This window comes from Delphinus delphis, chromosome 2 (assembly GCF_949987515.2).
Source record: "Delphinus delphis chromosome 2, mDelDel1.2, whole genome shotgun sequence".
Lineage (NCBI taxonomy): Eukaryota > Metazoa > Chordata > Mammalia > Artiodactyla > Delphinidae > Delphinus > Delphinus delphis.
In genome coordinates this window covers 29,344,696-29,372,571 of record NC_082684.1, presented here as the reverse complement: position 1 = coordinate 29,372,571, position 27,876 = coordinate 29,344,696, and the positions used below count along the sequence as shown (strand labels likewise).

General features: G+C 45.7%; 2 protein-coding genes across 4 annotated transcripts in view; one reads left to right on the top strand and one right to left on the bottom strand.

Moving 5' to 3' along the window:
* HEATR4 (HEAT repeat containing 4) overlaps positions 1-23,108 on the bottom strand; it is a 35,144-nt gene extending 12,036 nt beyond the window's left edge. Inside the window, exons 1-15 of the mRNA XM_060004271.1 lie at positions 22,156-23,108; positions 21,022-21,212; positions 19,857-19,997; positions 18,136-18,339; positions 16,644-16,787; positions 12,624-12,803; positions 11,588-11,748; positions 10,853-10,957; positions 8,667-8,785; positions 7,772-7,952; positions 7,137-7,206; positions 6,081-6,270; positions 5,321-5,399; positions 3,830-3,989; positions 2,357-2,415 (exon numbers count right to left, since the gene is read on the bottom strand). Coding sequence (XP_059860254.1) covers positions 2,357-2,415; positions 3,830-3,989; positions 5,321-5,399; positions 6,081-6,270; positions 7,137-7,206; positions 7,772-7,952; positions 8,667-8,785; positions 10,853-10,957; positions 11,588-11,748; positions 12,624-12,803; positions 16,644-16,787; positions 18,136-18,339; positions 19,857-19,997; positions 21,022-21,212; positions 22,156-23,036 — 2,865 coding nt within the window. The 5' untranslated portion in view covers positions 23,037-23,108. The remainder of the gene's footprint in view (positions 1-2,356; positions 2,416-3,829; positions 3,990-5,320; positions 5,400-6,080; positions 6,271-7,136; positions 7,207-7,771; positions 7,953-8,666; positions 8,786-10,852; positions 10,958-11,587; positions 11,749-12,623; positions 12,804-16,643; positions 16,788-18,135; positions 18,340-19,856; positions 19,998-21,021; positions 21,213-22,155) is intronic.
* On the top strand, positions 252-22,346 carry RIOX1 (ribosomal oxygenase 1). Of its 3 annotated transcripts, none has more exons than XM_060004250.1 (3): positions 252-2,640; positions 3,114-3,290; positions 22,254-22,346. In XM_060004250.1, exon 1 carries the CDS (start codon positions 265-267, stop codon positions 2,236-2,238), a length of 1,974 nt encoding a protein of 657 aa, XP_059860233.1. In that variant the 5' UTR covers positions 252-264; the 3' UTR covers positions 2,239-2,640; positions 3,114-3,290; positions 22,254-22,346. The 3 variants fall into 3 exon arrangements, with proteins under 3 accessions (XP_059860233.1, XP_059860234.1, XP_059860232.1); XM_060004251.1 differs by lacking the exon at positions 22,254-22,346 and adding an exon at positions 21,045-21,101; XM_060004249.1 differs by lacking the exon at positions 22,254-22,346 and adding an exon at positions 7,793-7,896.
* Positions 23,109-27,876: the final 4,768 nt, after the last annotated feature.

The window sequence follows — 27,876 nt, the reverse complement described above, 5'->3', positions numbered from 1 at the left end:
GTCCTTGGCAACTTGATTTGTAAACTGCCCCCTAAATATGGAATTCGTGTTAATTTGGCAGGGACTCCGCCGCTCTAGCGGGAAGCCATGCATTGAATTAACATTTTCTAAAGGGGCCAGCCGGAGGCGCCGGCGGAAAAATGGTGGGCGGGGACAACCCAGAGGCGGCTGGAGGCCCACCCCTTTCCCAGAGTACACTGCGGAAGCCGACTGCCTGAGCCGGTTTCTCGCCATCTCCCGCTGGGCTCGGGAGAGGGTAGGGCCATGGACGGGCTCCGGGCTAGCGCTGGGCTGCCGAGGCGCGGGCGGTTGAGGCGCCGGCGCCAGCCACAGCCACATAGCGGGTCGGTCCTGGCCCTGCCCCTGAGGCCCAGGAAGATCCGAAGGCAGCTGAGGAGAAGTGTCGCCTCCCGGATGGCCGCGCTGAGGGCCCAGGCGCTGCCGAGCGAGGATTCGGAGGACTCGAGGGTGGAGTCGATGGTCGACGATCGCAGGGACCCGCTGGCTGGAGGGGCGGCGGCCCTCTCGGATGTGACCCGGCGGGAGCCGTACGGCCACCTCGGGCCCGCGGAGCTGTTAGAGGCCTCGCCCGCGTCCCGATCCCTGCAGACTCCCCGCGCCCTGGTGGAGGCGCAGACCCCATCGGCGCGCTTGGTGGAGGCGCAGACCCCGCCGGCGCGCCTGGTGGAGGCATCCGCCCTGCCGGCACGCCTGGTGCAGGCCTCGGGCCCCCCGCCGCGCTTGGTGGAGACCTCGGCCGTGCTGTGCTCTGCCCAGCACTTGGCGGCCGCCCCGCCGTCCGTGGCTCCAGCGACGCTGTCGGGGCCGCAGGGGGAAAGCGCGGGTGGGGAGCTGCCCTGGGACTCCCCGCTGCAGCGCGTCTTGGCTGAGCTGAACCGCATCCCCAGCAGCCGGCGGCGGGCGGCGCGCCTCTTCGAGTGGCTCATCGCGCCCATGCCGCCCGACCATTTCTACCGGCGCCTATGGGAGCGCGAGGCTGTGCTGGTGCGGCGGCAGGACCACACCTACTACCAGGGTCTTTTCTCTACCGCCGATCTGGACTCAATGCTGCGCGACGAGGAGGTGCAGTTTGGGCAGCACCTGGACGCCGCGCGCTACATCAGTGGGCGGCGCGAGACCCTGAACCCACCTGGCCGCGCCCTGCCCGCCGCCGCGTGGTCCCTGTACAGGGCCGGCTGCTCCCTGCGCCTCCTCTGTCCGCAGGCTTTCTCCACCACCGTGTGGCAGTTTTTGGCTGTGCTCCAGGAGCAGTTTGGAAGCATGGCAGGCTCCAACGTTTACCTCACGCCCCCCAACTCGCAGGGCTTTGCCCCCCACTACGACGATATCGAGGCTTTTGTGCTGCAGCTGGAAGGTAGGAAACTCTGGCGGGTCTACCGACCGCGGGTTCCGACCGAGGAACTAGCCCTGACATCCAGCCCCAACTTCAGTCAGGACGACCTAGGAGAGCCGGTGCTGCAGACGGTGCTGGAACCTGGAGATTTGCTCTATTTTCCCAGAGGCTTCATTCACCAAGCCGAATGCCAGGATGGAGTGCACTCTCTGCACCTGACCTTGTCCACATACCAGCGCAATACCTGGGGCGACTTCCTGGAGGCCGTACTGCCTCTGGCAGTGCAGGCTGCAATGGAGGAAAATGTGGAGTTTCGTAGGGGACTGCCCCGAGACTTTATGGATTACATGGGGGCCCAGCATTCGGAGTCTAAGGATCCGCGAAGAACTGCTTTCATGGAGAAAGTGCGGGTCTTGGTTGCCCGCTTGGGACACTTTGCCCCTGTCGATGCTGTGGCTGACCAGAGAGCCAAAGACTTCATCCACGATTCTCTGCCCCCAGTGTTGACTGAGAGGGAGAGGGCACTAAGCGTTTATGGGCTCCCAATTCGGTGGGAGGCTGGGGAACCCGTAAACGTGGGGGCCCAATTGACAACAGAAACAGAAGTGCACATGCTTCAGGATGGTATAGCTCGGCTGGTGGGTGAGGGAGGCCATTTGTTTCTCTATTATACAGTGGAAAACTCCCGAGTTTATCATCTGGAAGAGCCCAAGTGCTTGGAGATATACCCCCAGCAAGCTGATGCCATGGAACTCCTGCTCCGCTCCTACCCAGAGTTTGTGAGGGTAGCGGACTTGCCGTGCGACAGTGTGGAGGACCAGCTTTCCCTGGCGACCATGTTATATGACAAGGGGCTGCTGCTCACCAAGATGCCTCTAACCTGAACTAGTTACTCCTTGATTGCCAGAAACAAGACAGTAGTGATTCTCTCCTACCACCACCACTTTTTTTGGGGGGAAAATTCGTTCTTACCTTAATAACCATGACTGTGCTTACATTTACCTTTATGACTGCTTCAATGTCACACAACTCAGACGGTCTTCTAGGAAACACCACCTCATCTAGGCACAAAAGTAAAAGCAGAAGTTGGAGGTGGAAGAAGGAGCTTGTTCTGAAGTAACCCTGATTCCTGATCGTTTGAGAGTACCAACTTCATCATCACCCTCAGGCTTCCGTGTACTGTGTGGCATTTGCTGTGTTACTCTGCTTGAGACATTAGAAGTTTTTATTTGGAATTTGCATCCTTCGTTTGAGTTCTCTTTCATCAGTTTGGGGGGAGGGTTGGGGTCAGTATCCTGTTTGTTACTGTGAGTCTGTGTGAAAGTTAGAAAAGTTATTAAAATGCCAGAGAATGTTTTCCTTTTTCTAGGGCTAGATTCTTATGTGGCATGGTCTGAAGAAACGTGGGAGGAGGGAGGTTGATAGGGAAAATCAACAGCTGAGGTGAAAGGTAACTTGGGACGGTTGTAGGATTGGGGCCAATTCTGCAACTTTGGGGGTAATTGATTCATTTTAATCATGTTACTCGAACCCCAAACAGCACAATCCTATTAGAAAAGTTTTGAGTATATTATGTTTTTAAAAGTGTATTAGGGTTTTGCTCAGTGCTTGCTTGCATCAGTGGCTGGCACTGCTCCCAAAGAGACAGAATGTCACCTAGTTGTGCTGTCATAGGCCTCAGTCAGCCAACTTGTAGCAAGCTGGCCATGAGGGAAGGCTGGTGTTCAAGTTACTTTCCACTCTCATTTTTTTCTGGCAGTTGGAAGAAACTTCCCCAAATCTGGCAAGTGAATATTCTCATGGTTGGTGGAAAAGAGCCTGGTGTACCAGAGAGAGCACTGGACTTGGAAGCAGAAGACCTGGGTTTGGGGTGGTGGCTGGTGGGCAGCTGGCTGAATGACCTGAGGCTGCTGCTGCGCCTGGGCACACTGATTTTGTAAGTATGTTTTGGTACAGCTTGATGTCTACACCTCATCATTTAGGTTGTATCTGGAACTTTTAAGATCCTTTCACCGTAACTGATAGGTTGAGTTATGTAAAGCTGAGAACTTTATGAAATCGTTTTTTTTTTAAAGTTGGCAAAAGCGTAGATGTACGTATAATCTCACTTTCCAGAGGTAATATTACTATTCAAGGTTAAGCTTCAAGGATTTTTCTGAGTGCTTAACCAGACGTACACACGGCAGTTTTTTGTTTTGTTTTTCTAAGGCGTCCGTTTTTTGACCTAACTTTCAAATTGGTTCAGATAGAATTACATCATTCTTTTTTTAAGGGGCAGATAGCAAATCAGAGCCTGGGGGAGGGGGACAAGGAAACGATAACAGAAGGACTGAGAGGATGGTGGCCAAGAAGAAAAGAAAGTGTCCTTTCCTGGCTCTCATCCTACAGGGCTCACAACTAAGTCCCCAAACATCCAGTCATGAAAAAGGCTTGTTAAAGGAGTCAAGGCATAGGACTCACCCCTAGAAAACTTACCCTGAAAAGTTTCTTGGAGAAAAGTATGGAATTTCAGTGGTTTTTGCCCTTGTTTGGGTTGCATGTAAACACGTTTTGCTTCCTCCTTCACTTTTCCTATGACTGTCTCAATCTTGAATATTTTCTGTATCAACAGTTCCTTTTGGCTTAGTGTTTGAATCTGAATCAGAACAAATGTTGAAAAAAACAACTATACTAGGCTGTAAATCATCAAAAAGCGTTAATAAAGTAGCATTGCATCATGCTTATTAGTATTAGGTGGTATGTAAATGCCTGAGAACATTGTTCTCTGGTGATATTGGTTGGACATTTTTCACATCTGTTATTGAAAAATTTACTTTAGCTTTTTGGACATGATGAAAGGAATCTGCTAAGAAATGCTTGCTTGACGTGAAATTGGTTTTGTGAATCATATGAAGAATCTTTTGCCTTTTTTTTTTTTTTTTTGCGGTACGCGGGCCTCTCACCACCGTGGCCCCTCCCGCTGCAGAGCAACAGGCTCCGGACGTGCAGGCTCAGCGGCCATGGCGCACGGGCGCAGCCGCTCCGCGGCATGTGGGACCCCCCCCAGACCGGGGCACGAACCCGTGTCCCCTGCATCGGCAGGCGGACCCCCAACTACTGCGCCACCAGGGAAGCCCTCTTTTGCCTTTTTAAAGTCCTTTTCCCTCGATTTTTCATCTCCTCTAACAGCTTTGAAAAATTAGAACCACCTGTTCAGCTAGAGTTCCTTTGGTGAAAGAGCCCAGATTAGAAATTAAGGAAAGTTTAGAAGGAAAAAGAAAATCTAGGGACCTCCCTGGTGGCGCAGTGGTTAAGAATCCACCTGCCAATGCAGGGGACATGGGTTTGAGACCTGGTCCGGGAAGATCCCACATGCCACGGAGCAACTAAGCCCGTGCGCCACAACTACTGAGCCTGTGCTCTAGAGCCGGCGAGCCGCAACTACGGAAGCCCGTGTGCCTAGAGCCCATGCTCCTCAACAAGAGAAGCCACCGCAGTGAGAAGCCCGTGCGCCGCAACGAAGAGTAGCCCCCACTTGCAGCAACTACAGAAAGCCTTGCGCAGCAACGAAGAACTAACACAGCCCCAAAAAATTAATTAATTTAAAAAAAAAATCTAGGGGGCCTATTCCAGTCCCTCATTCCTTCTTTATGCCTATCTGCAAAAAAGAAAGAACTTGAGTTTAGAGGATGGTGGGGGAAAAAAGGGAAGGAAAGGAAACAATATTTCAGAAACAGCTGATTTTGAGGGCTACTTGACAGGCCTAAGGGGATTTTTGCTTTGTTTTACTTTTTACTAGTAGGATTTTATAATCCTATCTTGCACAGATGTATTTTGTATCTTCAAGTGAGATATTGTATCTGGGGCTGTAGAAAGTATTTCTGTGTTGGGGAAGAGGGTACGTACATGCTTAGGGGGAAAAAGGGGTCTGAGGAACCCTTGAGAGCCCTGAATTTTTTCTTGAAAACATAGCTTGTACTTATCTACCCTGTTCTTGATCTTCTGAAGCATTTCTTGGTTTCCTTCATTTTCTAAGTTGAGTATCTTCATTGCATGGTGAATTTCTCTGAAAGGTAAGAAGGACTTCTTAGGCTGTTCTTCCTATCCTTAAAGCATGGAGGTGGAAAATACAGGACTTGGAATCAGACAAGAATCCTAAGTTCCAATCCTAACTGCAGTTTTGCTGAGCTTTATTTGCAAAAATTGTATGATGCTTAGCTTGTAGGGGTGTTCTGTAGTTTTTGAGATGATATACTTGAAGGTACTAGTAGATATTATTTATTGAACACCTTTATGACAGGTACTAACATGTTATCTCATTACTCATCACCACAGACCCATAAGGCAGAGTGCCGTCTGCGTTTGATACATGAAAAAATGGGCTCAGAGAATTTAAGTAACTTACCCAGACTCACAGAGCTAGCACATGTCTGAGCTGGGGTTCAAATCCTGGTCTTTTTGACGCTAAAGCCTATCGTCACTAAGTAGGCACTTGATAAATGTTAGTTGAATAAAAAAACCCACCTGGGATGATGAACAAGTATGTAAACTACATGAGCTTGACTTTTAATCTAATTCAGGCCAGTTTTTCTGTTACCCACTTGCTCAGTAGATGAATGGCCCAGGTGAGCCTGTGCTTTTTACAGCCATTAAGCAGCCTGGAAAGGCAGGCACATACTCTGTTAACAAGGTTGGGAGAGTTGGCAGTAAAAGAGGTCACGGCAGGAACCAGAGGGTTAGTGCTTACTTTAGAACAGCATCATGGTTCTCTAGGAGCAGCATGTCTAGGAAGGTGTCCCTGACTCGGTCTCCTTGAAGTTTGAGGGCTAGGATGCTACGGCAAGCCTCTAGTCGTACACCTGGTGATTCTTCATAGTGTATAGCCCAGAGCAGGGAGTCTATCAGTTGGGGATTCACGTGGCCAATTTGTCCCAAAGCTGCAGAGATTAGAGCGCAGCGTGTTCCACTGTCACTTAAGATTGAGCTTGCTATATCCTAGCATCCAGAAATGGCCTTATTAATAAATAATAATAATAAGGTATAGGCAACCACTTGCAATTATTTAATTTGCAATTAAATATTGCAAATACTAAACTAAGTATTTTGTCTTTACCTTCCCTTTTAGATGACAATTACCATTAGAATTTTAGGAATGGGTTAGAATAGGACATTATCCCCAGAGAATTCCCAGAAAGGTGGGGGGGAATTCCATGCCATCCTTGTCCATTAGGATGTGAGAATATACTAATTTACCTATTTATCTAGGAATGAGATATGGGATAGATAACTCAGAAGACCAACCTAGTCAAGGCAGGGTAATGGGGAAAGAAGGCACAATTACTTCACAGCTTAACCCAGGGCAGATTCTTAAAGGGACCTGCCAGACTGTCAGAGAGAAACAATGCCAAAAATCCCTAAAAAGAAACTCTAGGAAGTTTGAGGGCAGGATTTTAGGTTTGTAGCAGTCTTGAATCTGGTCTGACTTTTACAGAGTCCTATGGTTGAAACCTCCAGAGAAAGCAAGTATATCCAACAGTGGATACCTACTTGGAACTCATACCTAACTCTGTTGGCAGGGATTGTCCTTTCAGCCCTTTGCCTTAAAGCGTTTGACATAGACCTAGACGCCTTAACTAAAAATTAAAAAGAACAAGAAAATAATCTTTAATTTCTCAGGCAAGGAACTTCTGAGAAGCTGTGATTATCCCCTCCCTTACGCTCTACTCTCTTCCTAAAGAGGTTCTGGGGATCATCTATACTAAAATACGGGAAGGTTGAGGAGCTGGGGCCACTCCTGTAATACCTCGAATGGCAAAGGCCTTGATTTTCCAGCAGGGATCTCTCTGTGTGAGATTCAGAAGGCATTCAAGGACCTGGGATGGATAAAAGGCAGTGCTGAGTGGAGAGAATCAGAGCAAGAATGAACCAGAGACAGGGACCCCTCTTGTCTAAATGTGCTTTAACTGGAAAAGTGGCCCTCTATCAAATCTAGTGAAAAAATGAGCTGGAGCCAGAAGTACTGGCTTAGGCGCAGAGTGCTCTTATCTCCTGTCTGTAGATTGATTTTCCCAGCTCACAGATCTATGGCCATATAGGCTTCTTTTGAATACCTCCATCAGGTTTTCCACTAATAACTAGGGATTATAACTCGATTCACTGGAGTCGATCCCTAAGCCTATCAGCACCCATGTAATGAGAAGCTAGTTAACTGAGGTGAGAACAGGATTCAGGGGTGTGCTCTAAAGTGAAGTCTAGGCTGGCTTGGAGCTAAGTGTGGTCCAAACTGTTGGTGTGGCCTATATATCTCCTCACCTTCCTGGTTCTGATCTCTCATTCTGTGTCCCCACAGAATGGTGAGTATGCTATGTACGAATGAAGCACAGGGTAATGCCCTCTTGGGTTGATCAGGTAAGATGGGTACATGTCTCCTTGACTCACCATATTATCGTGGATCTGCAGGGCACCAGCAGCCAAACAAGCTGCCTGCCGAACTGCCGTGAAGTCATCAGAGAAGCAGTTCAGAAAGCTTGGGAGAAGCTTGGCGGTCATGAGCTTGAGCCCACGAATCAGGGAGAGGGCTTCCACACGCTCCTGGGAGTTTCCTTGGCCCAGCTTGACTCTGTAAGGCACAGGTGCTTTTATTTTCCCTCCTTAAACTTTTGGTCCCTCTCCCTACGCCCACCCCCAGTGCCCTCAGGATAAAATCCAGCTTCTGTAGGCTCTCCATTATCCATTCCCACCCTTTCCTACTTAGCCTTATGCACATTAATTTAAGTTTCACCAGGTAGAGAGACCTCAACTGTTTTATTTACTTGAATCCCTATTACCTAGAGTATGCTAGGCGCTAAACTATGTTGAATGACTGAATAAAGGAAACTTTAAACATGGATCTCTTGCTACAGTCAAGTTCTCTTCCCCACTGCCCTCACATGTGCCATGTTCATTTCTGTATTTGGCTCCCAGTGTGGAAGGTCTTACCTTCTCTCTGCCTACGTAGTCTTACCCATCCTTCATGAAACTTGACTTTGCTAGGCATTTGTGTATCTTGCCTGTATAATCAGAATCATGGCATACATCTGAACTCTCAAACATCTAAAACAGTGCCTAACACCTAGTGGGCATTCAGTTAATGATTCTTCCCTTAGCTACATTGTTAGTGTCTGTAGGGGCTGTTAATGTTTTATTTTATTAAAAACAAAAAAATTCTGCAATGGGATCTATACAGTGCTGAGCAGACAGAGCAGCTTAACAAATGCTGGCTGGCTGGAGCCCAGGCTCCCTGGACACTTTTAAGAATAAAAAAGCTTCTTTCTCCATGTTGACAAGGTCTTACCTGATTGTGTCATGCACCTCTTTCCCAAGGCTCATTTGCCCCAGAGCTTGGGCAGCTGCTTGTCTCACTTTCTTATTCCAGTCACCCAACATCAGCTGGATCAACTTATGTTTCACATCCTACACAGAGGTGTAATAATTAGCTACCATTTATTACCAAGTCCATTTTGTACTTGGCACTGTGCTAATAAGTATTTCTACCTGTCGCGTAATCCTCCCAAACAATCCCATAAGGCAGATATTACCATTTATAGGTGACAGAATGGAGGCTTAGATTTCTTGCCCAAGGTTAACCTGCTGAGTGCTGGAGCCAGGACTCAGACCCAGGCCTGTTTTTGAAGCTTATGCTTTATTTATTCATAAATTTATTTTATTTATTTATTTGTTTATTTATGGCTGTGCTGGGTCTTCGTAGCTGCATGCGGGCTTCAGTAGTTGTGGCTCATGGGCTCTAGAGTGCAGGCTCAGTAGTTGTGGTGCACAGGCTTAGTTGCTCCGCAGCATGTGCGATATTCCCAGACCAGGAACTCGAACCCATGTCCCCTGCATTGGCAGGTGGATTCTTACCCACTGCGCCACCAGGGAAGCCCGAAGCTCACGCTTTAAACTACTGTATTATATCTGTATTTGAGACTCTTAAAATTTGAAAGTGATACATTAGTAGGGTGACCAACTCATTCCAATTTGCCTGGGACTTTTCCTGGGTTTAGTACTGAAAGTCCTATGTACTGGACAAGCTAGGACAGTTGGCCACCCTATGTGTTAGTACATCTCTCAAAGGGAAAGGGACGAAGATTACTAGTTGGTGATTATGTAATGTGCCCAAAGCTATTCTCCCTGCCTGAAACATCTCGCTTTTCCACCCCTATCTGATACCTGATGTTTTCCTGTTCTTTTAGGATTGAACTCAAAAAGCATCTCCTCAGTGAACTCTCCTCTGCCTTCTGTAAGCAATAGGAAATCCCCATAATACTTTACAGCTACTTCTGTTATCTTTGCATCCCCAGTGGTAGCATGCTGCCCAGCATGTAGGATGTGGTCAGAAACTGCTTGCTTACTGAATGAGTGAAAGGACTGATGGACATATTGCTTAACCCCAGCAGTCTGATGTGAAGTTCTCATCTTTACCCCGTCCCCTGCTTGCTCTGCATGGCTTTTTACTTTCAGTTGGCCATCCTGAGTAACAAGTGCTGAGGAGGTGAATGTGCAAATTAATCAGATGTTGTTAAAATGGTGTTGTTAAATTCAGGTTCTGATTGAATTGACCAGAGGTGAGATTTTTCACTTCCAGCAAACTCCCGGGTGATACCTATGCTGCTGGTCCAAGACTTTAGCAGCAGGGTACTACTATGGCAGTCGAGGCAGAATTAACCCAGACTAGAATTATACTGATTACACTGAATGGCCAGGTTTTGTGCTTCCCACATCAAAATGTGAGGGTCAAGATGGAGGGTGCTCTCTTCTCGTGGGAATGGCAGTGTTCTGGGCCATTTTGGAGTTACTTAGTGTTATAAGGAAAAGATAGTGGCACATAGGAAGAAGGGAAAAATCCCATTTGGACAGCTGACGTTGATTTTAAAATAATGGCAAGAAGGAGGTCAGGTGAAAGCCTAAATGATGGTCAGGGTTTCCCGTGCCTGGAAGTCTTTTTTTCAGTTCTGTCCCAAGTCTTGCTCAGCTGACCCACACTCCTTCCTTCACAGAACTTTAACTGACAGGTTCAGCCCACACTAATCTCTCTCTGAAAAGTTTTGAGTACATTACATTTATCACTTGTTCTTGAATCATTTGTGTATGTTAGTCTTGTTACTCTAACTCTAATGTCAGGTTTTTGAAAGTAGGGACAGTATTGACTGATACTTATAAAAGTACCTTGATGTGGAGGCAATGTCAAATTACTATAAAAGTTTCTAAACTTTTCACTTTTTTTTTTCTTGCTTACTTCATTGTAGGTAGGTTACAAACAGTTTGTGGACTGCCACAAGGCTGAGAAGCAGTGTCTTAAGTAATAGAACGATATGCTGGCATTTGAAGAGAATTCTGGGTTAGGAGTAAGAGGTAGCAGTATGGGAACAGAGATCTGTGTGGCAAGAATGGGATACTAGATAGCAGCAAAAAGTGGAAGAGCTCCCTAGCTCAGTTTTGCTTAGACTTTCTGTCCTGGAAACACAGGAAGAGAAGGCTTACCACATTGACATTTCCACCAATCTGGGAGAGAGCTCGGCAGGCTACAATCCGGTCTTTCCATTGATGGCTATTCAGCTCCACGGCAAGCATGGTATGTATCAGGGTCTGAGGAAATGGAAGACGTGTATGGATATCCAAGATCACTTTTAGAGATGATGGGGCCTTGAAGAAGTTATATCCTAACCTGGCATCCAGCATAGTTAATGTCACAAACACATGAGATGCCCGTTGCTAGCAAAGGAGAGTGGGTTTACAATGGGGCACTCTTCCATCCAAGCCAACTGATTTCTGGGGAACAATATACAGATTTAGTAATCTGAACAGAAAATTCCTAGGACCTTCTCTTCTTAATTTAACTATCTTTCCCCCTAAAATGATTTGTATATGCCTCAATCTGTGAGTTTCACATTTCTACTGGAAGTAAACAGAATTGTAGGTCTGTGTAGTTTTCAGTGGTAAACTTCTAGCAGAAGCAAATTCTGCATATCACAACTTTCCTTGCCTACACAGTTAGAAGCCATCTGCAGCCTACTTTTCTCACCTTTCTCAGCTAGCTGTTGTCACTCTTCCTTGTATACACGCCGGTTCACCCACACTTAGTCCGGTTTTACCTGTGCTTGAGATGATCCCTATCCAACCACCTGCATTTTCAGTTCCTTACATGCACCGACCTCAAAGACCCAATTGTTCCCCCCAAACTCGGTTTCTTTCTCTGACCCCGTAATGGACACATACTGTCTTTGCACTTAGATGGCTCAAGAGCATACAAGACTGTTGCTCAGTGTCCTCATTCTTCTTGTTAAACAGCTGATGGAGGATCCTCGTAATCACGGGGTAAGTGGCAGCACCTTCCAGAGCCAGGCACTGAGCTGCAGCCCAGCTGTCCACGCTATTACCTGCCACAGTGGGGTGAAAAAGGAGTCCAGAATGGCGATCTCTTCTCCCCATAGAGAGAGCAGCCTTTGGGTTGGTACACAAGGCTGCTACCTGCCTGATATCTCACTTCCCTCTGCCCCCTGTCTCAAAATTCAATCCCTTATTTAAATCATATTTAAATGGATTGTATCAAGGTTCTAAATATAGACTGAAAATCTTAACCTGCAAAGTCAAATCCTAATATGTTTTTGTTAGGTAACAGCAGGAAGGCACTTCCGGCCTGGGTGAGAGATACAGTTGTCCCTCTCACTAGAGATTGGGAAGTCTGGAGTGGAGGCTTTCTTAAGACAGATGAATTAAATCGTTGAGTATCTCCGTGCCGAAGGCCAAACTGGTCAGCCAGTTGTCCTCCACCCCTGCCGCCACGCAAGGAGCAGGTACATCTTTCAGACAGAGCATTTGGGCACCTTGGGCCTATCATCTGACAGAACCTTTCTGCTTGTATTACTCCAGCAATGCTTGTGGACAATGCCTGTAAGTTCAAGATGCCTGGAAGCAAGATGTGTTCAAGTAGTGATTTAAAAAATTTTTAGAACGTATTCTTTAATATTACATTATCTTTTCAATTGAAAATCTGGTTTATGAAAGGGGACATGGTTTCTGTTCAAATGCACTTATGAAACGTTTAGCCCAGGTACCACTAGGTGGCAGTGTACCTATTTTGTAAAGTACCTGGGAAGAACAAATCTCTGAGTATCTAAATGGAAGCCCAGACCCAATACAGTAGACATCATAGAGCATGATGGTGGAGAGGAAAGGATTAGGAAAAGCTGATGGTGAGGTGTCCTCTCTTTACCCCATATTTCCAGGTCAAAAGTAACAAGGAGTTACTCACCCTTCAAAAGGGCAGTCTGCATGATTTCCCGGGCAAGAAGATTATCTGACTGCATGGCATATTGGCATACTGCTGCTGCCATCCGCACACTGGCGTTCTTGTCACAAAGAGCAGCCTTTAGGGGGGCCTGTAGAACCTCTGGCAAGTCCTGGATAGGTGGAGCTTTGACGGTTTCCTTGTCTGTAATCAAAAGAAAGCCAGTAAGAGGGTGCTAGCTAGCCCCTTTGCTTTCCTCTGAAACAGAACTTTTTCCTGTAGTCACATGGTGGCCAACCTCAGTCTCAGTTGCACATGCTTACTGCTTCTTAATATAATTAGAGTTTAGCTGAGCCCCTACAATGGGCAGGATTTTAAGGCTGACTTTTGTGCTGGGTATTCCTGTTCCGAATCCTTTATCATCTGGCCTCTAAAGAGCTATATTCAAGCCAAAGGAGAATGTTTCCAGCTAGGCTATGGTGACCATCACCATTAGTTTTAGTGATGAAAATCAACCTATTTAAATATTTTTGTATTTTTAATAATAATAGCAAATATATTTAGGTAGTGCTTTGCTGCTTATATGGTGTTTCATATTCATTATCTCATTCAGTCTTCTAACCCTCATTGAAGTAGGCAAGGCAGGTATGACTGCAGAGCTCACCTGAAATATGTGTATTGCAGGAGTCCTTTCAGGTTTAACTACACAGTCTCACAAGACTATCATAGGCCACGCATGGCACTAATCTTTGGAAGGAAATAGGATGGAAGCATAGTTTGCCAACAGGACAGCATCAGGCGTTCCTTTTGGCAAGAGTTCTTGAGGTGGTTTGTCTAGCATTCCATGGAGCCTTCTGGGGACAGTTCAGGAGCATGGAATCGATCCCCGGGTATGTGTCTTATGTTCCACCAGAGTTATTATCTCTTTTATAGAACAACTCCATAGATATAATTCCAAGGTCCTCAAAGGGCATGCTTTGACAAGTTACAGCATTCATGGGAGCCCAAAGGATGGTGCCTCCTTCAGGCGTGTATATTTCACTTACAGTTCTTCCCAGTCCAGATGTAATTTATCAGTCACGGTTCATTTTTATCATAAGCAATGTTGCCTGCAAAGATAGTTCCTATCCTTATCAGGTTATCGGGACAACAGGTAGGCATTTAACTAAAGCTCATTTCTCAAGTAAGAGGGGAAAGTGTTTTGTTAACCTTTTGTCCACAACTAGTTTCATTTTATAGATAAGGAATTTGAAGTTCAGAGAGGTTAACTGACCTCCCAAGATGTGGCAGAGCTAGTTCTATAGCTAAGGTTTTAGAATTTCTGATCTGTCCTTTTTGCTACTACTGTGGGCCACTGTGCCATCTGTTAAGAATGGGCTAGGTGGAAATATGTGCATTTCAGGGGAACAGACAGAAGTCAATTATTTCAAGAAATAATGAGTAAGATAATTTTCTTTGGGAAGTTGTGGGGAGGAAACAAGACAAATCAAAATCTAGACACCCAGGAAAGGGATCACATGAAAGGGAAAGACAAAGGTATTCTCTAATGTATGTGGAAGATTTGGGGATAAGATAATATCTCTTGCCACCTATTGAAGGTTTTCTCTATGTGCCAGGCACTAACATACATCATCCCATTTAATACCCAAGGAAATAAGCGTTTAAAATAAAGGATGTGTACATGTGGAAGCATATTAGCAGGGACATCAAACCAAGTCTGGGTGGTGGGGCAGGGAAGACTCCTCAGAGGAAGTGATACCTTAGCTGAAAATTGAAGGGCATGTATAGAAGTTAATCAGGTAAAGAGGGAGAGGTAGAGTTTCCCAGCAGAGGGAGCAGCAAATTTGAAAACCTGGAGTTAAAATGCCCATATCTGGAACTCAGAAGACAGGAAATAAGTGAAATGAAACTTTAAAAACCTGACAACTTTGTAGAGATAAAATTAGTTCCCACCTCTAAGAAGTTCCTTGTTTGGTAGAGATGGCAGAAAAGTAAACAGACAATTATGACAGAATGATAAATGTTAGGGCAGAATAATATCAGGATGCTACCAGACTTCCCTGGTGGCGCAGTGGTTAAGAATCTGCCTGCCAGTGCAGGAGACACAGGTTCAATCCCTTGTTCGGGAAGATCCCACATGCCATGGAGCAACTAAGCCCCTGTGCCACAACTACTGAGCCCACGTGCTGCAACTACTGAAGCCTGTGTGCTGCAACTACTGAAGCCCATGTGTCTAGAGCCCATGCTCCACAAGAGGAGCCACCGCAATGAGAAGCCTGCACACCGCAACAAAGAGTAGCCCCCGCTTGCTGCATCTAGAGAAAGACCTCACGCAGCAACGAAGACCCAGCGCAGCCAAAAATTAAAAATAAATAAAAAATTTAAAAAGATGCTACCATCAGCAGAGAAGGAAGAAGTATCAGCCCAGGCTTCTCACAAAAGGTGGTATCTGAGAGGGTACTTGGGGGTTAGTAAGTCAGTTGGTTTTATGTCCTTTCAGCAGCATTTTATAGTTTCTGTCATCTGGGTCCTGTGTCTTGTTAAGCCAGCTCCTTGGTAGATTACAGTTCTGGCTCTTGTAGATGGGAAATTTTCCTTTTAAACTGCTTATTGCTAGCAAAGAAAAAACTATTGACATTTCTTTTTCAAAAGATTACAGACCATTGGGGAAAATGGCCAAGTCCTTAATTCATTTTAAAAGGCTAGTAAAAACTAAAACTTGATAAAGATAGTATAAATAAACACAAAACTACCGATTTCACTTATAAATGTAGTAAAATATTCTAAAATATTAACAAATCAAACCCAGTGGAGTGAAAGAAAGATCCATTAGGATTTTTTCCAAGAGTTTAACAACAGAATTCATTATATCCACAAATTAAAGGAGAAGAAACTAGAAAATGGCTGGTAAAATTCAACACTCATTTTTGTAATAAATAGAAAAGCTCACATGTATGTTGGCATATGTTTGTAAAAGCATAGGGAAAATGGTGGAATGCCAAACTAAACATTGGTTACCCTGCGGAATGGCATGGGGGTGGGATTGGGACTGGGAAGTGAGTTGGGGGAAGGTAATCACCTCTTTTTTTAAAAATTTTTTTGTCTGCACTGGGTCTTTGCTGCGTGCGGGCTTTCTCTAGTTGTGGTGAGCGGGGGCTACTCTTTGTTGCAGTGCGCGGGCTTCTCATTGCGGTGGCTTCTCTTGTTGTGGAGCAGGGGCTCTAGGCACACGGGCTTCCGTAGTTGCGTGGGCTCGGTAATTGTGGCTTGTGGACTCTAGCACGCAGGCTCAGTATTTTTGGTGCAGGGGCTTAGTTCCTCTGTGGCATGTGGGATCTTCCTGGACCACGGATCTAACCCGTGTCTCCTGCATTGGCAGGCAGATTCTTAACCACTGAGCCACCAGGGAAGTCCCACCTCTTTTTATACTCCTCTGTGTTGACTGATAATGACACTTTATATTGCTTTCATAATAAAAAAAATGTTTAGGAAGCAGAATCTGTAGAATTTATTCGTCGATCGGTTGTGGGAAGAGGAAAGATTTTATCCAGGATGACTCCCAGGGTCCTAGCTCAGAAACTGCATGGATTGTGGGGATGCCGATTGCGATGTGGAATGTGGGGAGGGGTCTGTGGAGAGGGTGATGAGTTCAGTATGGGACATGTTGAGTTTGAGATGTGCTGTCAAAAGAAGCGCTAAAGTGGAGTCGGGAGAAAAGTGTGTGCATTCACACACACATACACATACTTTTTGGGTATTATGAATGGGATCTCTCAAGGTAGAACAATGTGAACTTACTTGTAAGCTACTGATCATCAAAGGGTGATGAAATTCATGCAAAAAGCACTAGACTAGGAGTCAGGAATTTTAAATTCATCTCTATTGCTGATAAGAGATGGGTCTTGGTTTTTCAGGCCAGTCTCTGGGTCTTGGTTTCCATTTTGTGAAATGATCTCAGATAAGCTTCAGGGTCTCCGCCAGTTCAAAATTTCTATGGCTCTGCGAATTGCTTATATTCTCAAGCAGTCCAGTTCTGGCTCTCACCTGAGTCCCCCTGGCTGATGGCAGTACGGGGCCGTTCTAAAGCAGCTGTGGCACAAGTGATGATGGCTTGGATGCGGACGTCATCATGGATGTCCACCAAGCTCTGCAGCAGGCCCTCTATTGTCTTATGGTGCCACTCGATGACTACCATGAGGAGGAAAATTAGAAGAGAACCACCTGGTTAGGGCTAGATATTGTGCTGCAGGCAGGTGACAAGAAGTCCCCTTCCCCTAGGACAATTCAAGCAAAACAGTTCAGAAGAATAAAGGGCTCCAGAGATGGAGTCCTGTCCTGAGGGAAGTTATTTCTCTGATGATCCATGTACCCTCTTAGGTAGTTCCCAAACAAAACTCCTAATCCCATCCTATATTCTTTTTTTTTTTTTTTTGGCTTAAATAACTCTTTATTGTTATCACCTGGTAAATAGTTAGGTACAATAAAACATAGCGGTTAAGGAGACTTAGTCATCAGACATACCTGGTTTGGAATCGCAATTACTAGCTATGTGACCTTGGACAAATTACTTAACCTCACTGGGCTTGAGATTTCTCATTTGTAAGATGAGAATAATGCTGGAACCCATTGTATTGAGTTACGTTGAGTGTTAAATGAGTTAACTGGACAAAGTGTTTAGCAAAATGCCTGCAAGATAATAAGGGCTCACATGTTAATGGTTGTGGTTATCATTAGGTTTCCTTGACTTCTAGGGCTCTTCCATCTGGCTTTCAAGGGCTTCTTCCTTTTATTGCTAACTGCTCTCTTTATAGCTTTGGAGCTTTTATTTCAGTGCTCCCACCACCTGTAGGTGCTCCCCACTGGTAGCTTTTACTCAGAATCTCTTTTTCAACTCTCTTTTTGTTTACCTGAACCAGTTTATGTGATGAATCACCTCTCTTTTTCCTGCACTAACTAAACTAGTTTTTCATGTTCTGAAAGCCAGCAGCCCTTGAGTCCTCAAATCTTGCAGCTTTCAACACTCCTTGCTGGGCCCTTCCTCTGTCCCAGGCACTCAGCGTTCTATTCCCATATCGCTGAAGGCAAAGTAAATATATGATAATCCCAAATTTACAAATGAATTTTGGAAAAGGGTTGTATATACCACGGCCAACTGAAGTTTCTTTTGATCACTGCATTTCCATTGCTTGGGCAGCACATTTCACCCTTTCTTTCACGCATCACTTATTGAGTGTAAAGTTTCAGAGGTCAGTAAGATAGGGTCTCGGCCTGTGAAGAGTTCTCAGCATAGTGAGTTTCCACAAATTACTGATGTAAAACCTGCCCGTGCAAAAAGTATCTAGATAAATGCAGCTGTCATTGTGTGAAAAGCTCTTTTCTAGTCTAACCTTGATGAGGCAACCAGATTTTTATGTCTCACAAGAGAGGGATGGATTTTCAAAGACTGAGAAACACTAGTCCAAGGTGAGAACCTCCTCCTTCACAAATAACATGCTGATATGTCAGGACCCCCGCCCGCCCCACCCCCTTCACTCACTTAGAGCCCAGGCCATCTTCCATTCCTGCAGCATCCTCCGCAGGACCACCAGTTCCCAAGTCACATTCTCCTTCAGTGACTCTGCCTGCTTCTTCAGTCTCCTGGTCTTCGTGGGCATGTCCTCCTCACCCACCTGCAGCAGCAGATCCTTGGCCGGTATGGGCAGAGCTGTCCAGCGCCTGGCTCCTTTCACAGGCCTGCAAGCTGTGCGGGGCAGCAGTATGAGGTATTCTGCCCACTGCCCTAAGCGTGTGTTCCCAGCCAGCATCACATTCCTATTCCTGGCTAGCACTAAGGCAAAACAAAACTGTCAAGAGCCAACTTTCCTGTGATTATGTAGGAAACTGAGTACAAGTCCCATAGGGAGTTATGACAAGTCCTGACTACAAACATGATAAAGCCATGATGATGGAGCAGAGAAATTTGGGGAAGAAAAGTTGAGATACATATAAGCCTTTTTATAAGTTTAATAAATCTTTAGGAATATAAATATGTTTATATGTAACAACGTTTGCTCATAAAATTCAATACTTGATATATTGCCATTTAAAGTAGAATGTAATTGGCCATTAATTCCTAATTTATTGTTTTCTTTTTAATGTTTTTAATTTGGGAGGAGGAATGGTGCTATAAGCTGCTAAGTGTTTACGAGTGCCTTGCTATAGGAATGATTAGTGTCTCAGTTTTAATGAGGCAGCTGAAGCCCTGGGAGGTGACTTGCTAAGACCCAACCCAAGGCTTTGCTACATGCTTTCTTCACTGCTTTATAATCGTAGCCCTCAACAAAGGAGGAGGCTGTGTGAGTTTGGTGGAAGCTGCCCACATCTGCCATCATTAGCACCTCCTCTGCTCTAGTGGCTATTGCCTCTAGAGCCAGGCAGCACTAGAGACAGGTTTGGGGCTGGTAGGAAAAAGAATGGTTCACTACTGCTGCTAGTTTCTGCACACCAGTGGGCCCATCTGAACGGTGACACTGCAAAAAAAAGAGTCATGGGGAATGGAGACGTAGTCTCTGGAGGATGGGCACTTTTTTTTTTTTGCGGTACGCGGGCCTCTCACTGTTGTGGCCTCTCCTGTTGCAGAGCACAGGCTCCGGACGCGCAGGCTCAGCGGCCATGGCTCACGGGCCCAGCCGCTCCGCAGCATGTGGGATCTTCCCGGACCGGGGCACGAACCCGTGTCCTCTGCATCGGCAGGCGGACTCTCAACCACTGTGCCACCAGGGAAGCCCGAGGATGGGCACTTTTTGTTTCATAAGTTTATTTCTTGGTTAACTCCTTTCCCTCTACGTTACCTAACTTACAGAATGAAGGATGATGTACTCATGAAACAGAAATTTGAAACACAGGTTGATTCTAGGGCCTGAAGCAGGTATGGGCCTGAGAATGGAGTGGGAGGGTAGAGCCAGCCCAAGGAAAAAGGGCAGAGTGCTAGATCAGGGGTTTGATGTACTTCATTTGGAAGCATTAAGGTGAGATCTGTCTTATTAGGAATTACTGGCCCTAAACCACTTGGTTACAACTAAGTTCCATCTCATTTCAGCTGTATGGGCCACAAAGGCTTTTCCTGTTACAATTAGTATTTTATAATTTTATGAGATGATTTTTAGTTAGTAGGAAGGGACTCACCTAGATGCTGGTGGTGTCCCAGCCTATGAAACAGGGACCTTAAAGAACTAACCCTACATCCACCTTTACCCCCATTATCAGCTTCGTGCTTACATGATTCAGGAACTGGCTGGGAAGTCCACCTTTCTGGGGTTTCAGGGAAGACCTTAGATAGCTGCTTGCTGTATCGATTGAGGTTTTCCAGGAAAATTTGGTCTCTCTTTGCACCAATCTGGTGGATGATCTGGACTTTATCTGTGAACAGATAAATAATGAGTCCCTAGAACCCGCCTCCTTCCTCTCTTCCTGGGTTTTTGGTCACCAGGATCAACCGAGTTTCCTTTTGCCCTACTCTAAGCCTCTAGGACTCATGACTACCATGCTCTGGGGGCATCCCTTGAAGGTGACTGTTGCTTGGAAGTATGACCTGGTGGCCTCATAAAAGCCTGGAAGCCAAGTCAGAACCTAACTTACAGGCATTGTCCGCTATGAAAAGCTAGATACTAATGAAGGGTTACCTAATTCATCTCTTATCAGTCATAAATACCTTTGTCTGAATAATTTTGTTAAACATTTTAAGAAGACTTTCAGTTGAAAGCAGTTTCGGAACAAGATGAGGGTAGGGAAGAATAAACAGCTTGGAACGTGCAATCCTAGATTGTGTATCCTGGAAGCCCAGGCATCTAAAGGGTAGCAGGATGGAAGGGGAAGGTAGTAGACATTCATGGGTATTGGGCAAGAAGCACTATATTTCTTGTCTACTTAAAGTGCATTTTTGTTAATATTGTTTTACAAATAAGGTATGTAAGGCTTGGACAGCTTATATAATTTGCTGAAGGTTAGTAGGAAGGGGCTAAGCCAGGATTTAAGCTCAGATCTCCAGAGCCTGTGGTTGTTTTTTCCAACATAGCACCTCATTGGGGGAATTATCTCAGTGAGAGAAGGGAGAACAGAGAAGAGGTAGGTTGTTCCCAAAGCTGAACCTTGCTTACTTTGCAATCCTACCTCCACTACCTCTTTAGTAAACATAAAGCGATAGAGAGAGGGGAAAGAGGAACAAGAGTTTCCTTCCTATCAGATACCTACCCCCTGTCCCCGGCCTCCACCCCACAAACCCAAAAAAAACCTCATGTGCTAGTAACCAGGAAGTGTCAACATGAACACTTGGTTCATCCAGGGCCTCTCATCCACACCCATGACTGTGTTATCCCCCAGCTACCTTCCACCTCCCTGCTCCATGTCCCCCTAGGCCCCCACTACAGGGCCCAAGCTCCATTACCAAAGTAAATCTCCTGTTCAAAGGTGTTGTCTGTGGAGTAAGCAAACTTTCCAGCTCGGGGATTCACCTGTCGGAAGTGGCTCTGCCTTGGGGGCTGGTAGATGCTCCCCTTTCCATCGATGTCCTCAGCAGTCTTACTGATGCCAGGTGTGATTTCAACTGTCTGCACTTGCGGCAAGTAATTGGGCAATCTTGGAATGAGTGACATGGGGAGAAAAGGGGGGACGGGTAGCTTTAAAACTGGTGCCCTTAGAGGGTGCATGGACTTGGGGAAGGGAACCCACCTCCTACATTACCTCACTTTACCTATTATGTGTGTGGTTGTTTAGTGGACAGACTGTAAGCTCTTTAAAGGATAGGTCCGTGTCGGTTTCATTTACATTGTATTCCCAGCACTTTGCAGAGTGCCTGGAAAGTGGTGGCAATGCAATTTATATTTGTCCAATAGATGAATAAATAAATGTTTCCACTTATCTTTAGTTCACTTTTAGGAATCAGGGATGTTATAGCTCCAGTCTTCCTTAGAGTTATAAATGAAAAGGAAGCAATGTGAGAAACGTGCAGTTATCCTCTTCTCTAAGCTTGTTTAGTTCTCCATCCTGCGCCAGTCAGTTTTCGAGTCAGTTGACACACTGGCTCCTTATTCAGACTGAGGCAGGACCAAACCTCATGAGGTCTCTGCCTTCCTCACTCCCACCATGGATTTGTTTCTAGGAGCACCTGGATAGTACCTGGAACAGCAGAATGGCTCAGTCTGCTGGGAAAGGCTGAGAACCCATTCCTTTAAAGGCAGTGGTTCTCAGCTGGGAGCAGCTTTGTCCCTCAAAGGGACATGCGTCAGTGTCTGGAGACATCTTTGGTTGTCACACCTGGAGAGTGCTACTGGCATGCAGTAGGCTGCTGCTAAACATCCTACAGTGCACAGGACCAGCCCCACAACAAAGAATTATCCAACCTCAGGAGTGCCGAGGTTGCGAAACCTTACTTTGTGGAAATCTTAGCAGGTTGGTGGTGGAAAACACAAGAGGTTAATGTGACAGTGTGTTCTGAAATAAGGAGTGTGAGGCCACCCAGGAGTCCTTGAAGGGGAGCCAGGGATTCTCAAAGGCGCGCCCGAGGCCCCAGCCAGTCTACCTATAATAGACAGGAAGCAGCAGCTCTGGCTTCTTTTCCTCCTGGGTGGGCAGAACGACACTTCGATCCTCAAATTCTGCTGTCTCTTCTTCCTCCAGCTGTTTCAAGAGCTCCAGGTCGCTGGAGGAAGTGAGCTCATCCCGGATGTGGCTCCAGTCGTATTGCTGGTGCAAGAAGCTCTGCCACTTACTGGGGGACACCCCAGGCCTCAGAGGACTCTTGTTCTGGATCCATCGGGCAGTGCGCTTGTTAAGCTTTTCCAGCACGACAGCCTGCCATGCTCTGGCCTCCTTCTCAGAAGGGGGAAGCCAGGTTTCCCTCTCCTCCAGGTAGACATCTGGAGAAAGTGACAGATCCAGCACGTCTAGCTCCCTGCTTGGATGAAGATTGAGAGGACCAGATGCTTCCTGGACTGCGCTTGCTGGCTTTGATTTCTTCAGCTTCTTAAGATTGGCAGAGCTTTCCGTCTTCATAGCCTGGGAGGTGACCCTTGCTGAGGGACCTGAAAAATCCAGGAACTTGAAGCTGACGGGCTTCTCAGCTCGGGGCTTCCTGACTTGGGGAGGCTGGATGATGCCGTCTGCATCGTAGAGATGGTCAAAGCTGTTTTGGCTGTAAGGAATGCTGGCCAGCCCTCGCTGCTGCACCACCTCCCGAGAAAAGGTGAGGTTTGCAGCTGCCTGTTTCAAATATTGGTTCTTGAGGTTTGCACAGTGCTGCGGGCTGGAGTGGAAGACTGGAGGCACACTGGAAACGGAGGCGCACTCCTTCTTGTTTCTTGGTTTTAAGTAGGAGAAAATCATGCCCCATCCCAGCCGTGGGGGGAGTGACTGACGGAAATGCTGGGAGAGAAAGGTCTTTCCCTTCTCGGTCTTAGTCATTGTTTCCCAGCAAATGCTTCCTTCCACACTGCCTGGTCCAGAGGAGGACCTGGAGGCATGACCAGGCACCTGTTAAGGGGATGGGAAGAACTGGTGAGAGCTCTAGGTCAGTAGAAATTGGTAGCCCATAGCAGTCAGTAAGAAAAGAACTTGGAGAACAGGTAGGGGAGGGGGGAAGCCATGGGAATTAGAAAGACAAAAGAAAGAAATGCTGCAACATTTGAAATGGTCCTTGTTCAGACCTTTGCTTCCAGTTCTCACGTTTGTCCCAAAGCTCAGACCCTCATCTCCTTATGAGGGATTACTGCTTTTCAGCAGTATCCCAGGTTTCCAGTTTTTCCCCAAAAGTTGCTTCCTCCCTGTTCAAAGAACTTACAGCGTAAAGTTCAGACAACTCAGCCTGGCATTCAGGGTTCTCCCTGAGTATGACCCCAGTTTATGACCTTGTCCTGACATGTAACCTCTCCTCTCGACTCTCCTAGCTCTTCTCCGAGTGTTCTTCCCTCCACAAGTAGCTCTTCCTTCTGTGCCATGTGAAGCCTTTCTTCCATACTTGACACAAATTCTGTCCATTCTTCCAGGCCCAGCTCAATTCCTGCCTACTCCGTAACTCTTTCTTGACCTATCCAGGCCTCCCTGTCATACACAGATTTACAAATCACTCCTAGTCCATTCCAGTTATTTTAACTTTTAACCCTGTGACACCTCACATCGTTAAATATTTGGCTCCTTAACTGCACCGTAAGGACCACGTCTCCAGTCTGTTGTCCTTCAGAGTCACCCAGTACTTTTCCATATTGTTACATAGTCTTCATTGTTAAAATGTTTTACAGCTACAGAATATTTTATCAAATAGGTAAATCACCTTAGCTCTTAATTATCAGGCAAGTTGTTTCCAGGTTTTAGCTAGCATGGAAAACACTGTAGAGAACAATTGCCCAGAGTTAGTGCTTTTTAAAAATTTTTCCTTCTGAAGCACTTCCTTGGCCTAATAATAATAATTGACAATTATGGGTACTTTGCTAAGGGCTTTACACTGGGGTGATATTATGGTCTTTATTGCCTGTGGGAAGAAGCTGAGGCTCAGAGAGGTAGGTAAATTACTTCAGATCACATAGGCCATAAGTAGCAGAGTCAGGCTTCAAAGTCAGCTGCCAGATTCCACCCCAGAGCACTTAACTTCTGTGCCACACTGGCTTTGGCTCCATACCACTCATTTTGTTGGCCTTGCCATTCCCAGGGGCAGGTGACACTGCCCCCCAACCTCTGCCCCAAGCATGAAGGTGAGACCATTATTCTGTTATGCTTAGTGCCAACTCCTGCCTTTCCTGCCCTGTGCACAGGGTACCCCTTAGCCTGGATCTGACTCTTCTCTCTCTCTTTCACAACACCCAGCACAGTACCTTCTCTTTTTAGGGCTTGATTTATTCCATTGTCTTCTGTGTATTAAATCTGTCCTCTTGGTGTGTCTTTTTGTTAAGGGTCAGCTTTTACCTAGATGTCACTAGGCCAGAATTAATGACCTAACTCACATTAAGTCACACATGATTAATGTGATGTCCCTCCAGGAATTTTTGCACATAAGGTTAAATTTAGTCGTTCCATCTCTTCACAGTCACGAAGGCAACATGGCCACCGGGCACTGAGTATTTTAAAAGTCAGCCTAAAAAAATTAGGGCAAGGCTAGAGGGTGGTCACAAGGTGCTGTTTTTCTTTAAACAGTGTCTACTCTCACTGGTTGAAAATGAACTGCGAGATGAACACAATATTAGTGTTCTCCTGCCTTGTGCATTGCCTAATAGAACATCTTATTCTTAACATATCAGTGTGTCAGTATCTTGCTCCTAAGTCAGGGGGCATTTTGAGCCTAAACACTTGAAAAACAGAATGAGGACTGGTTTCACCCTAAGATGACTACCTATATGGAATGATTTGGGATGTCCCCAGATATATGCCCTTTGGCCTGTGACATACAGAATCTTTGGTTACAATGCTGTCATCACAGAAAGAATACCATGTTATCATTATCAGTTATTATAAATTCTCAAGGAATAGTTATCATCATCTAAGATAATGGCTTGTTGAAAAAGGATGAACACATGATAGATATGTTTTTGTAAAGGAATTGGGACAGGACAAAATGTTCTAAGGTTTGGTCAAAAGAGGTCTGTCCTGGACGGACTTAGAGTCAGAAGACAAGTGTCAGGCCAGGTTCTGCACTTCCCAGCCATGTTTAAACGATTTAATATCCCTGGTTTGCCTTAGTTTGCCAATCTGAAAATAGAGTCTGATACCTGTTCTAATTTAGTGTTGATATGAAGCTCAAAATTAGGGAACATGTATGAAAGTTCTCTGCAAGCTGCAAAGTATTACATAACTGTGAGGAATTGTTATTGATTTAGAGCCTGGAGTATTGTCCTTAGAAGGCAAGTCTCTGGGGCCCCACAGGTAGATGCACTGGGCACTTAGGGAAAAGTTTAGGAATACTGGGGCCCTAGGCAATTAAGAGAGGGAAGAAAAGACCTACAAACAGAGTTTGGAAGCTCCATATTATCCAAACTTAAGTATTACTTGGACTAACATCGAGGCAGGGTTCCCTCCCAACAAATAGCCCTTAAGAACCAAAAGCAGAGTGGCAGGCTCCGGGTGCTTTTGTGCACTGACAGCATAAGAAATTGAATAAATTGCATCCTACAGTTATTCAAAGCTGGCATAACTGCAGATCAGGCCCTGTAATCTGGTAAGCAGCAACCACCAGATTATCTCTTGCATTTCTAGGAACTTGGCTAGACAGGCAGGAGTGGGGCTTGAAGGTTTATGCCACATGTGTCCAGTTAACACCTGATATAAAAATCCAGACTCAAAATGGATGCTATCTCAGAGGTTCCAAATTTAGTTCCACTCTTCTGTTCACTTCCCAGTCCCCGACCCTCACCCCCTGGTCTGTTGCCTTTATTCTGCAGAAATAGTTGAAGTGGGCTAAATAATGCATGCTGAAAGGAGAAATATCTTGTTTCTTTCCTTCTGTTACTAAAGTAGTGGAAACTGCCACAGAAGGAAAGGCTATAAACCTTAGCACAGTATCTTGAGAGGTGGTTTTTAAAAAAAAAAAAAAAATTATTTATTTATTTAATTTATTTGGGCTGCGCCGGGTCTTAGTTGCGCCACGCAGGGTCTTCATCACAGCATGTGGGATCTTTTTAGTTGCAGCACTCGGGGTTTTAGTTGCGGCACATGGACTTCTTAGTTGCGGCATGCGGGATCTAGTTCCCTGACCAGGGATGGAACCCGGGCCCCCTGCATTGGGAGTGTGGAGTCTTATCCACTGGACCACCAGGGAAGTCCCATCTTCTGAGAGTTTTAGACAAGTAATACACTCTGATCTACACCCACAGATTCTGAAGTTCTGAGGAAGGGCCCAAGAGGGGACAGTCAGCTTCTGTGACAGTGCTTGTTAGATACAGTTAAAGGACCTTCTGCATCAAGATCACCTGAGCAGTTTGTTAAAATGCAGATTCTTGTGTCCCACACTCTAGAATATTGATTCAGTGGGCTGCAAGTGAAGCCTAGAGATCTGCATTTTAACAAGCTCTCAGAGGTTTTTATACACATTAAATTTAGAGAAACCATAGCTCCAAAATGTATCTGTCAGATTTGTGAAGGAAGTTTGGTTAGTGGGGAGAGTGGGATCAGGGAACATAGCCTTTTAACCTGGCTTATTTCAAATACCCTCTCTCTGCTGCCTTTTTTTTTTTAAGTTAAGTATTTTTAAAATTAATTAATTTATTTTTTGGCTGTGTTGGGTCTTCGTTGCTGCCCATGGGCTTTCTCTAGTTGCGGCAAGCAGGGGCCACTCTTCGTTGCGGTGTACAGGCTTCTCGTTGCGGTGGCTTCTCTTGTTGCGGAGCATGAGCTCTAGGTGCGCAGTCTTCAGTAGTTGTGGCATGTGGGCTTCAGTAGTTGTAGTGCGCAGGCTCAGTATTTGTGACTCATGGGCTCTAGAGCGCAGGCTCAAAGGCTACTTCAGTAGTTGTGGTGCGTGGGCTTAGTTGCTCTGCGGCATGTGGGATCCTCCCAGACCAGGGCTCGAACCCATGTGCCCTGCATTGGCAGGTGGATTCTTAACCAGTGTGCCACCAGGGAGGTCCCTGCTCCTCTTTCTTTTTTTTTTTTTTTTTAACATCTTTATTGGGGTATAATTGCTTTACAATGGTGTGTTAGTTTCTGCTTTATAACAAAGTGAATCAGTTATACATATACATATGTTCCCGTATGTCTTCCCTCTTGCGTCTCCCTCCCTCCCATCCTCCCTATCCCACCCCTCCAGGCTGTCACAAAGCACCGAGCCAATATCCCTGTGCCATGAGGCTGCTTCCCACTAGCTATCTACCTTACGTTTGTTAGTGTGTATATGTCCATGACTCTCTCTCGCCCTGTCACAGCTCACCCTTCCCCCTCCCCATATCCTCAAGTCCGTTCTCCAGTAGGTCTGCGTCTTTATTCCTGTCTTACCCCTAGGTTCTTCATGACATTTTTTTTCCTTAAATTTCATATATATGTGTTAGCATACGGTATTTGTCTTTGTCTTTCTGACTTACTTCACTCTGTATGACAGACTCTAGGTCTATCCACCTCATTACAAATAGCTCAATTGCATTTCTTTTTATGGCTGAGTAATATTCCATTGTATATATGTGCCACATCTTCTTTATCCATTCCCTGCTGCCTCTTTCTTAACAGAAAGTTCCCTTCATTTTTTCCCCCTCTACTTTCTTTTTTCTTTCTTTCTTTTTTTTTTTTTTTTTTTTTGGCATGCCGAGTGGCTTGGGGGATTTTAGTT

What these genes read in the sequence shown, in the direction of transcription:
- RIOX1 (XM_060004250.1), top strand. Translation starts at nt 265, where the DNA reads ATGGACGGGCTCCGGGCTAGCGCTGGGCTGCCGAGGCGCGGGCGGTTG.